The following is a 12392-nucleotide window of genomic DNA, read 5'->3' on the forward strand; positions in this document are numbered from 1 at the left end:
AGGGGAGCCCTGTTCACTTGGGACAGGCTTTCAGTCCGGAAAGATGAAAAGTTCTGGAGATAGATCATGTTAAGGGCTGCACGACAATATGTATGGACTTTACACGACTGAACTCAGTTCAGTTTACTCGCTCAGTCGTGTCTGACTCTTTGTGACCCCATGGACTGCAGCACGCCAGGCTTCCCTGTCCATCACCAACTCCCGGAGCTTGCTCAAACTCATGTCCATCAAGTCGGTGATGCCATCCAACCATCTCATCCTCTTTCACCCTCTTCTCCTCCTGCCTTCAATCTTTCCCAGTATCAGAGTCTTTTTCAATGAGTCAGTTCTTCTCATCAGGTGGCCAAAGTACTGGAGTTTCAGCTTCAGCATCAGTCCTTCCAATGAATATTCAAGACTGATTTCCTTTAGGATGCACTGGTTGGATGTCCTTGCAGTCCAAGGGACTCTCAAGAGTCTTCTCCAACACCACAGTTCAAAAGCATCAATTCTTCAGCGCTTAGCTTTCTTTACAGCCCAATTCTCACATCCATACACGACTACTGGAAAAACCATAGCTTTGACTAGACGGACCTTTGTCGACAAAGTAATGTCTCTGCTTTTTAATATGCTGTCTAGGTTGGTCATAGCTTTTCTTCCTAGGAGGAAGTGTCTTTTAATTTCATGGCTGCAGTCACCATCGGCAGTGATTTTGGAGCCCAAGAAAATAAACTCTCACACCACTAAATGGGACACTGACCAATGATTGAAATGATAAAGTCTGTGTTACGTATGTTTTACCATAATAAAAAAAAAAAAAATGACCTATTACCTGTTGGTATAATAAGTCATTATATTTACACAGGGTCTGGCCTAAAGACATCAAAACACTAAATTGCTATCTTCTACCCAATCTAAATGGGGCTTTCCCAGTGGCTCAGTGGTAAAGAATCCACCTGTCAATGCGGGTTCAATCCCTGGGTCAAGAAGATCTCCTGGAGGAGGAAATGGCAACTCACTCCAATAGTCATTTTTTTTTTAATTGGAGGCTAACTACTTTACAATATTGTGGGTTTTGCAATATATCGACATGAATCAGCCATGAGTGCACATGTGTTCCCCCATCCCAATGCCCCCTCCTACCTCCCTCTCCACCCCATCCCTCTGGGTTGTCTCAGAGCACCAGTCTTGGGTGTCCTGCTTCATGCATCAATTTGCACGCATCACCTAGTTTATGTATGGTAATATACACGTTTCAATGCTGTTCTCCTACATTGTCCCACCCTCGTCTTCTCCCACATAGTCCAAAAGTCTGTTCTTTACATCTGTGTCTCTTTTGCTGTCTTGAATACAGGGTTGTCATCACCATATTTCTAAATTCCATATATATGCGTTAATATACTGTACTGGGGAGAAGGCAATGGCACCCCACTCCAGTACTCTTGCCCGGAAACTCCCGTGGACAGAGGAGCCTGGTAGGCTGCAGTCCATGGGGTCGCTAAGAGTCGGACACGACTAAAGTGACTTCACTCTCACTTTTCACTTTCATGCGTTAGAGAAGGCAATGGCAACGCACTCCAGTGCTCTTGCCTGGAGAATCCCAGGGACGGGGGAGCCTCGTGGGCTGCCGTCTATGGGGTCGCACAGAGTTGGACAAGACTGAACGATGCAGCAGCAGCATACTGTATTGGTGTTTCTCTTTCTGGCTTACTTCACTCTGTATAATAGGCTCCAATTTCATCCACCTCACTAGAACTGACTCAGATGCGTTCTTTTTTTTATAGTTGAGTAATACTCCATTGTGTATATGTGCCACAGCTTTCTTATCCATTCACCTGCCAATGGACATCCAGGTTGCTTCCATGTCCTAGCTATTGTAAACAGCGCTGCAGTGAACACTGGGGTACATGTGTCTCTTTCAATTCACTCCAGTATTCTTGCTTGAGAAATCCCATGGACAGAGGAGTCTGGTGGGCTACAATTCATGGGGTCACAACACGTCAGACACAAGCGAGCGCACACGCACACACTCCCATCTAAGTACCATGTAGTCACTCAGTCGCGTCCGACTCTTTGCGACCCCATGGGCTGTAGTCCAACAGGCTCTTCTGTCCGTGGACTTCTCCAGGCAAGAACACTGGAGTGACCACTCAAGTAAGCAAATAAAAACATTTCTGGAAAATGCCTTGATGAGGTATCATCCGTATCGTCTGCAGCCCCCAGAGGAGCGTGCCTGCTCTCCTCGCTCAGCAGGGAGGTGTGAGGTCTCCCTGTCCGAGGACCCCCTGCTACTCTGGAGCGGAGGAGGGGAGGGCAGGAAGCACAATCCCCAGTGGTCTATATCAGCCCTGGCTGGAGGGCTGGGTGGCCAATGTCAACACAGATGGGACCCATTTCCGGACGACCCGGCCGCCTTCACAAATGCTCCCTCTGCACCGGCTGCGTGCTAACTAAGGACCAGGCCTTTGACAGCTGCACAGCTCTCAGTGTGAAACAAAACCCAGAATCTGCTGAAAAGCGCGGCCCTTCCCAGAAATGTTTTCATGATGCATATGCATACTTTGGCTTGCTCCAGTCCCCCCCGGAGAGCAAGGGAACTGGAGGGGCTGTAAAGACACTGCACCCCGCCCTGTGACCTCAAGGGTTGAGAGCAGATCTGAATTCGAAGAGCACACACCCACACTCCCACCACCTGACCTACAGGCCACACTGAAGGGGTCGCCGGCTCATCCAGGGACCCTGGGCTGCAGCCGTGTTGACTCTAAGGGCAAAACAGAAATGTGCACTGCTCCCTTCCCGTATAGAAGGATCATCAGCGTGACAAGGCGGGCTTTTTGATGCGGCCCTGACCTTGAGCGGTCGTCCCGGCATTTTCTGCTTTGCAACGTGAGGAACACAAGGAGAAGAACACACACCGTCTTCAGAAGGTGAAAATCTAGTGCAATGAGGAGAATGCCAAAAGGAGGCACTGCTGATCAATGGGCACAAAGCTGCAATTACCCCAGATGGATAAATTTCAGAGGCCCACTGGATCCCGCCCTCCCCTCCCTTTCACTTCTATCACCTGAGTGTAATTCACCAGCTGTGGGGCATAGAGGCCCATCTGGTCTCTGCCACATCCTGTTGGGGAGGGTGGTGCCCACTTAGGTGTCAGCCAACCAAAGAGGAGCACTGATGCCCAAGAGGGCCTCACAGAGCCAGGTGAGGGCCCTCAGTTACGGGCCTGTCAGGCCTGAAATGGGGGGTGACGGGATGCTCAGTGTGCTCAGAAAAGTGGCCAATGTGACCCCGCCTGCCTGCCCAGCCTCTCGAGTGTCCAGGAAAAAGGACATCAAGAGACAGTAACAATTGCAAAAAGCGATGTTCAACACTAAAAGGGCTAAAAAGAGAAAAGGACTCATTTCTCAGAGATTAGAACACACAGAGCTGTGATAAAAGGCAGTATTCCTTTGATACGTGCCATTTTTAAAAGAGTTGAAAATGCAACTGTGGCTCAAATGAATGAAATAACACCAGGTTGGAGCACCCTAAGTCTTACATTAGAAACAAACCCCTCTTGGTCACTTAGAGCTGCTCTAAGGATGGTCCGATCTGCTCTGCAGACAGGCCCACAGCCCCTCGAGGTTTAACCCCCACCTCAGTGTGTTCCAGCCTCACCCACAGACGAGCCACCCAAACCCACACAGAGGGGTCTGCAGGCTTCAGTCTTTCGGGGTCTTTCTTGGGCTTGTGCTTTAATTTATGATACGCTCTCTGCCTGGCATAGACTCCTACCCACCGCATCTCTACTCTCCCACCAGCCAAATCTCCTGGAAGTCAACGTGCCAACAGCACATGACCCACTGGACAGAAGCCAACTCACCAAATGCAGTTTACAGAATGACGGGCTTACTTGCTGAGTAACAAATGCCCTGAAAAACCACCAGGAATATACTCGTGTTGTGGAGCACAAGTTCTAGGGCACACGGGCTTCAGTAGTTGTTGCTCTCAGGCTCTAGAGCACAGGCTCAGAGTTGCAGCTCCCCGGCTCCAGAGCATGGGCTCAGCAGTCGCGGCTCCCGGGCTCTAGAGCACGGGCTCAGCAGTCGAGGCTCCCGGGCTCCAGAGCACGGGCTCAGCAGCTGTGGCTCCCAGGCTCTGGAGCGCAGGCTCAGCAGTCGTGGCTCCCGGGCTCTGGAGCACAGGCTCAGCAGTCATGGCTCCCGGGCTCTAGAGCACAGGCTCAGTAGTCATGGCACACAGGCTTAGTTGCTCTGCAGCAAGTGGGATCTTCCCAGACCAGGGATTGAACCCATGTCTCCTGCACTGGGCAGGTGGATTCTTCACCACTGAGCCACCAAGGAAGCCCAGAATGCTCACTTTAACAAGTTCCCTGGAATTTTAAGAAGCACTGCCCTACACAGTAACAGCCGGCTCTTGCACAGGGCTTAATAGATGCAAGGCAGATATTCCAAGCACTTGAGGCACACCAACTCTTTTCAGTTTCACAACAATCTCACTAAGTACTATTCAGTTCAGTTCAGTTCAGCCACTCAGTTGTGTCCGACTCTTTGCAGCCCCATGGACTGCAGCGCAGCAGCCTTCCCTGTCCATCATCAACTCCCGGAGCTTGCTCAAACTCATGTCCATCGAGTTGGTGATGCTATTAGCACACTCGTTTTGGAATGAGGCCTCTCAGACACAGAGACGTGAAAGCTACAGTCTGAACCCACACAGCAAGTGTCAGAGCTGGTACCTGGAAGCAGGCAGCCACACTCCCGTCTGCGCCCTGGACCCTGCTGCCTCCTCAGCACCCGATGCAGAAACAGGCTCGTGGTTCCTGACAAACCTTCTCTGTCTGTGAATGCTGGTGAGCGCTCACGTTGGTTTTGCTGCCTCACTTCCACAAATACTGACAGTATTACTGAGAAAAGGCTGGATTTGAAATCAAAAGAATAGGTTATAAAAATCTGCTTTTGCCTTTCCTCCTAACCTTGGGCTGTCCCTTTGCCAGTGGAGCCACATTTCCTTTTCTGTAAAGTGGATACACACACTGTTCACGTGTTCAGAGGTGTTGCAGGGTTCTCTGAGGTCAGGCTGTATGGATTAAATGAAATTGTAAGTGGAAGAGGAATAAGCATGCCCTGTGACATGTGGTAGGGACCCAGTGAGTGCCGAGCTCCTTCCATCCCCTCTCCAGTGATCATCACGGAGCGCCCACAGGACACTGGCCCTGTGCTGGGACCCAGGCAGGGACAAAACAAACAGGCTGTGGCCCTGTCTTCCTGCAGCTTTTCTCTGGCTGGACAGATGATAAGATGATTCATACAGAAAGCAACCATTAGGAAAAGAGTTGCTAGGTAACTGACACTGCTCTAATTTTGAATGAGAGCCTAATTTTCCTGAGTAAGCAAATTAGAAAATAGCAAAAGGCAGAAAAAGCTGAGTGGGGCATGAAAAATGGCAAACACGAATATCCCCAGATCACAAAAATAGCCAGAGAATTCCAAAACAAATTTTGAATGCAGAAAATCAAATAAAATACACATTCCTGGACTATGTACATATTTTTCTTCTGGAGAAAAAAAAAAAAAGGATATTTAATCCCAGAAAGAAGCATAACAGTGAATATTGAAGTCTTAGGCTACGGATATTCAAACTCAGAGCTAACGCAGAGAGACGGGCATGTCACTAGGCTCTACTGCCATTATTTTGCTGATAATCATCTGATTTTTTTTTTAATCTGACTTAAGAACAGATTTCCATGGACCTGTAGCTCCAGCAATTTTCAGAGGCCCAGCAGCCTCCTGTGGGAAGGCCACACCTACAGCCTCCCACTTAACCATTACTAGCTCCCCAAAACACACTCATAGGCATGCCCTGAGCAAACCAAGGCCTCTTTTCTTGCAGAATCAGGCTTTTATCACCTGCCCTGGAACCAAAAATAACCCAGGTGTCCAGTGATTCTCCTGATTGTGGGACTTTTTTTTTTTTTTTTTTTTTTATTGAAGTACACTTGCTTTACAATGCTGTTAGTTTCCACTGTACAGCAAAGTGAATCAGCTGCTGCTGCTAAGTTGCTTCAGTCGTGCCCAACTCTGTGCGACCCCCGAGACGGCAGCCCACCAGGCTCCCCCGTCCTTGGGATTCTATCCTCTGTTTTTCTGGATTTCTTTCCCACTTTAGGTCCCCACAGAGCACTGAGTGGAGCTGCGTGTGCTGTGCAGCAGCCTCTCATCAGTTCGCTACTTATAAAGTAGGGACGTAGCAGAGAACCGCACACGTCAGTTCCGACCTCCCAGTTCACCCACCGCTCTGCCCCTTGGTGTCCATACGCCTGTTCTCCAAGACTGTGTCTCTATTTCTGCTTCATACACCACACTATCGATACCGATGTGGTATGTAGGTGCCATGGCATATTACTCAGCCATAAAAAGAATGAAACTGGGTCATTTGCAGAGACATGGATGAACTCAGAGTCTGTGACTAAGTCGGAAAGAGGGAAACAGATACTATATATTAATGCGTACATGTGGACTCTGACAAAGTTAATGGTGGGTCTTGCACTCACCAGCCACGGCTGTGGGATCTCGGGCAAAGGCATCTGGGGAGGGGCCGGCAGGCTGCTAGGGGTCTCCGGCTTCGTGGCATGGTCCTTCACTTCAAAACCTGCACCAAAAGCACAAATGAGGATGAGGAAGGCTTGCTCCTTGGAAGACTAGCTATGACCAATCTAGAAAGCATTAAAAAGCACAGACATTACTTTGCCAACAAAAGTCCGTCTAGTCAAAGCTGTGGTTTTTCCAGTAGTCATGTATGGATGTGAAAGAAAATGAAAGTCACTCAGTCGTGTCCAACTCTTTGTGACCCCATGGACTATATAGTCCATGGAATTCTCCAGCCCAGGATACTGGAGTGGGTAGCTGTTCCCTTCTCTAGGGAATCTTCCCAATCCAGGTCTCTCACATTGCAGGCAGATTCTTTACCAGTTGAGCCATAAGGGAAGCCCATATGGATGTGAGAGTTGGACTATAAAGAAAGCTGAGCCCTGAAGAATTGATGCTTTTGAACTATGGTGTTGGAGAAGACTCTTGAGAATCCCTTGGACTGCAAGGAGATCCAACCAGTCCATCCTAAAGGAGATCAGTCCTGAATATTCATTGGAAGGACTGACGCTGAAGCTAAAACTCCAATACTTTGGCCACGTGATTCGAATAACTGACTCATTTGAAAAGACTCTAATGCTGGGAAAGATTGAGGGCAGGGGAAGAAGGGGATGACAGAGGATGAGATGGTTGGATTGCATCAGTGACTCAATGGACATGAGTTTAAGCGAGCTCTGGGAGTTGGTGACGGACAGGGAAGCATGGTGTGCTGCAGTCCATGGGGTCACAAAGAGTTGGACACAACTGAGCAACTGAACTGAACTAAACTGGATGAGGAAGAGGAGCAAGCTGTAAACAGCTGCCACCTCCTTGACCCCACACTGAACACATCACAAATATTTACTTTCCCTAATCCTTTACAACAGTCCTGCAAGGTAAGTATTCTTCTGCCTCACTCTACAGGTGAAAGATCTACAGCTGGACCAAAAAAAAAAGGCTGCAGCACTAAGTAGAGCACGGACAGGAAGAACGATGGAGCTGGCACCAAAGTGGACATCCTTCCCTAGGCCGGGCGGTCTCTCAAGGAGAGCAGCCTCTCCTGAACTCCTGCCCAGGTTAGTGCTCACCCACGTACCGAGGGGGCAGACGCTTCCCTGGGAATCAGTGAGTCTGCACTGAGCACCCTCCTGGGCTGGATGCTGTTAACAGACTTGCTCGCTGCTGACAAGACTGACACACTCTCATACCTTCAGGCCAGCGTATTCAAGTTGGGAAGACAAACATATGCATGCTCGACTCTCAGGAGATGTGGGGAGCAGGGAACCAGAAGGCGCTAATTCGGGCCCAGTGCACTTTACACGCAAGGGCTCAACTCCCTAGACCTAGAAAAAACTGCTCAGTGATCACCTACAAGGGGTTGAGCACGATGTCACGGGCTGGGAAAAGACAAAGTCCCTGACCTGCAGAAGCTACAACAAAGACCAGAATCTTGGCAGAGGACTGGAAACAGTCAAAAAAAGAAAAAAAGAAAGATAAAGGATGAATGGAAATTCTACTGCCAAAACAATCAGTGCATGAGTTTTAAGCAGAATAAAGAGCTGAAGAGAAAATCAGTGAATTGGAAGGTATGGGGAAGGTATTCTACATCCAGAACAAAGCAGGGAGGGAAAGGGTGTTGGAACCCACTGAGCAGAGGAAGAGAGGAAGGGAAACCAGGGGGACCAGACAGCAACTCCAGAGGCAGGAGGCCCAAACTGCGCCCAGTTCAGACCAGTGGTCTCAGGTGACCGACCCACGGTGTACACAGAAGAGATGAGGCTGCGAGAAATGTTGCCTCTGCCAGCAAAAGCAAGAGTAGGAGATAACAGTCAACAGTCACTCATATCTGCCGTGCCAGGCAATCTTTGGAAGTTTTATATCATCTTGTCAATCCGCACAACATCCCTCTGAGGTAGATGCTGCTACCCCTTTTTTCCACAGGGGTGGAGACTGGGCATTGACACATTGAGTAACTTGTTCAAGGTCACAGCCTGGGTGACGGGCAGAGACAGAGAGCAAAGCCCACATGACTTCACAGCAGTCTCTCTCAGCTCAATCCCACTGATTCTGTTTCTCTGAGGACCTCTGATTAACAAACCTGCTTTCCTGCAAGTCTGGGATTTTGGTAAGTGTGAAGGTGAGTAGTCGTGTCCGACTCTCTGCGACCCCATGGACTATATAGTCCATGGAATTCTCCAGCCCAGAATACTGGAGTGTGTAGCCTTTCCCTTCTCCAGCGGATCTTCCCAACCCAGGGATCAAACCCAGGTCTCCCGCGTTGCAGGCGGATTCTTAACCAGCTGAGCCACAAGGGAAGCCCAAGAACACTGGAGTGGGTAGCCTATCTCTTCTCCAGCGGATCTTCCCGACCCAGGAGCGCCACATGTCATAAAGGGCCTTGTAGGCAGCCTGAGGGGCCTGGGGTTCATCCATGGGCAATCATAGGTAGAGAAAGGGCTCAGACAGGGAAGCAGCAGCATCGCTTAAAAGCAGGCTTTCAGCCCTATTTTTGTCTCTGTCTCAGAGACAGTGGCTCAGTGGCAAAGAATCCACCTGCAAATGCAGGATCCCTGCATCAGGAAGATCCCCTGCAGGAGGGAATGGCAATCCACTCCAGTGTTCTTGCCTGGAAAAGCCCATGGCCAGAGGAGCCTGGTGGGTTATACAGTCCATGGCGTCGCAAAGAGTCAGGCACAAATGAGCACATGGAGCTCTCTCTCCATCCTACTGGCCCTTTCAATCTGACTGACCCCAAAACACCGTGCTCATCCTGCTCTTCTGTCTCAGGGACTCAGGCAGCTCTCATTCCACCTGTTACCAGATCCTTGAGCCCACCGCCCAGACTGACCAGCAGAACTTTCTGGAATGCCAATCTAACTTTGTCAAATCATGGCTTTGCACACTAAAAAGCAAAGAACTGCACATTTAGATGGCTGGAGTGCATGGCATGGGAATTATATCTCAGTGAAGCTGTTTACAGTAAACCTCCACATCTCATCCAGGTGTCTCCTGCCTTCAAGATTCTAACCCCGTATCCCCCAGGAACTGCCCCCAGCCCCTACCCCACTCACTCTCTCTCACTAAGTGGGTCTGGGGGCATCCGCCTCTCGGGTGCTCTCCTAACACAGATGCTCTGTCCCCACTACTCTGTCTTACCCACCGTGCACCAACGTGGGGACACAACAGGCCTGAGCATGCTGTCTTTACCAGGGCCTGCGGGCAAGGCTGTGCCCTTGGCTGGCATTGGGGAACGTGAATTTCAGAAGCGTTTCCAACACTGCTTAATTGATGAGGTTGGTCTAACGTTGGTGCCTAGACTGTTTGAGCAAACAACACGATCGACGCCAAACACCTGCTGCGATGGCTCATTTTGTGTGCCAACCTGACTGGGCTCAGGGATGCTCAGAGAGCTAGCAGAACGTTATCTCTGGGTGCTTCTGTGAGAATGTTTCTGGGAGAGATGAGCATTTGACTTGGAGAACTGAACAAAGAGGATGGTCCTCCCCGTGTGAGTGGACGTCCTCCAGTGTGCTGAGAATCTGAACACAACAGAAAAGGGGAGGAAGGGTGGACACACCCTCTGGGCTGGAGTCAAGTCATCCGTCTTCTCCTGCCTTCAGACACTGGTGCTCCTGCTGCTCTGATCAGGACGCACACCGGCAGCAACCCTCCCGCCCCCACCGCCCCTTCTCGGACCTTCCGACTCGGACTGAATTACCATCTGGTAATTACACCACCGGCTTTCTCGGGCCTCAGGCCTGCAGAGGGCAGGTCGTGTCACTGCTCAGCCTCTGAGGCCACATGAGCCAATCCCTATCCCAGATCTTTCCATCTCACTTGGTAGCTCCGTGCGTTCTGTTCCTCCAGGGAACCCTGACCAACAAACCTCCTCTCCTGTGAGTCTGCGATTTGGGTATGTGCCAGGCAGAGGGTGCCTATGTGGCCAGCCCCCAGGAAAGTCCTTGGGCGCTGAGTCTCCAGTGAGCTTCCCGGAATAGAAGCATGGCACATGGGCAGCTACATTTTTGTCGCTGAGGAGACAGTGCGATCTGTGTGAGCCTCGCGAGAGGAGGAGCACGAGGAAGCCCGTGCGTGGAACCCTCCAGACTCGGCAGGAGTCTTTTTCCCTTATAGCCTGTCTGGGTGTCCTTACAACCTCTGTGATGAATCCCAGCCATGAGAAAATACAACTCCATGCTGAGTCCTAGCAAACCTCCCAATGTTGGATGATTTTAGGGACTCCAACAATGAACCCATTATCCCATTAACTCCTTAAAGGCTTTATCTTTCCAAACCCAGGACTCACACAGTCCCTGGCACATAGTAAGGCCTTCAATGACAACCTGAGGAGTAAATAAATTCATTCATGAATGTGTTCTAGAAAGATGAGAATTAAGGATGGCTTAGAGGCAAAAAGGTGTTACTAGTGGTAAAGAACCCGCCTGTCAATGTAGGAGACAGAAGAGACAAGGGTTTGATCCCTGGGTTGGGAAGACCCCCTGGAGAAGTAAGTGGCAACCCACTCCAGTATCTTTGCCTGGGAAACCTCACGGACAGAGGAGCCTGGGGGGTAGCGGTCCACGGGGTCGCAGAAGAGTCGGTCATGACTGAAGCGACTTAGCACCTGAGGCCAAAAGAGACTGGAAGAGGACAGACCAGAAGTCTGAGAGGGACATACCTCTGGACGACTGCAGCCTCAGCAGGATGTCTGTGACGACGGCCTTCTTCTCCCTGACAGCTGAGGTGAGACGCTCGCGGTCCAGGAGCTCCAGAAAGAGACGAAGCTCAGCTATCAGCTCTTCCATTGCTGAGAACGAAGGAGAGGGGAGAAGGGCGCCGTGAGGCCCGCCGACGTGCCAGTGTCAGAATGAGTGCCGGCTGTTACTCAAAGCGCTCTGTGTTTAGCTCGATGGATGGCTCTGGTTTTCCAACACAAACACAGGTCGTCTCAGAGGTGCGTGCACCATCTTCTAGACCGACTGCTCCTCGGTCGCTCCCTGCTCGGAGGCGACGGTATTCGGCTGGGAGGGCTCCAAAGCCGCACTGCCGACAGATGGAGTCACGACTCGAGAGCCTGACACCATCATTTGGTGGTAACTGCATGATATTAAATTTCAGTGTCCAGGAGGATAGACGGGAGTTTAAAATGCCAAATAGCTTTCAGACAACCACTAGGACGTGGTTTCAGAAACTCAACATCCAACCCTGTGCTTCTGCAGGGCTGGCTCCCTCCCCAGGAAGACTGAGCGCATTTACAGTTACAACAAGGGTCCCGGGGAGGACCGCGATGGCAGCTCAAGTCCTGACTTCCGTCACGCCTTTCATTTCTAGGGTTAAAGCAGATTCTCCCTCTGACTCCCACAGGACTGGACTGCAGGGCTGACGTCAGCGAGCTTCACCCCACGATGTGAACCTCTGAGAGACACCAACATTCTTTCAGGGTATCTGCGAGGTCAAACTATCTTCACGACACTGTGTCATCATTCACTATTTCCTGCACTAACGGTGCAAATGAAAGGGAGGGTAAGCTGTCGGCATCTTAGTGCAAATCAAAGCAGTGACACCCAACTGGACTCTCGGTCGATATATTCTTCACTTACACACTAGCAGTAAAAATAAATAAAATTTACAGAATGCTGCTTTCACTTAAGAGCCCCTTTGATGAAGCAGTAAAGATCACTGCTGTTATTAGATCTCGGCCCTGGAGGAAACCTTTTTAATATGCTGTGTGATGAAGCAGGAAGAATGCGTGACAAGTGTCTGAGCCGTGAGGTACACAGAGCCACTCTC

General features: G+C 50.2%; 1 protein-coding gene across 4 annotated transcripts in view; it reads right to left on the reverse strand.

Moving 5' to 3' along the window:
• Window positions 1-12392, reverse strand: part of AFAP1 (actin filament associated protein 1) — a 144901-nt gene that overhangs the window by 80509 nt on the left and 52000 nt on the right. Inside the window, exons 2-3 of one of the 4 annotated variants that reach the window (XM_070372760.1) lie at window positions 11281-11409; window positions 6530-6627 (exon numbers count right to left, since the gene is read on the reverse strand). The exons of 1 other annotated variant lie outside the window; for it this stretch is intronic. In XM_070372760.1, coding sequence (XP_070228861.1) covers window positions 6530-6627; window positions 11281-11407 — 225 coding nt within the window. In that variant the 5' untranslated portion in view covers window positions 11408-11409. Of the gene's footprint in view, window positions 1-6529; window positions 6628-11280; window positions 11522-12392 lie in introns of all 4 variants that reach the window. 2 more of the 4 variants (XM_070372761.1, XM_070372762.1) reach the window with 2 other exon arrangements.

Source organism: Bos mutus, chromosome 6 (assembly GCF_027580195.1).
Source record: "Bos mutus isolate GX-2022 chromosome 6, NWIPB_WYAK_1.1, whole genome shotgun sequence".
Classification (NCBI taxonomy): domain Eukaryota; kingdom Metazoa; phylum Chordata; class Mammalia; order Artiodactyla; family Bovidae; genus Bos; species Bos mutus.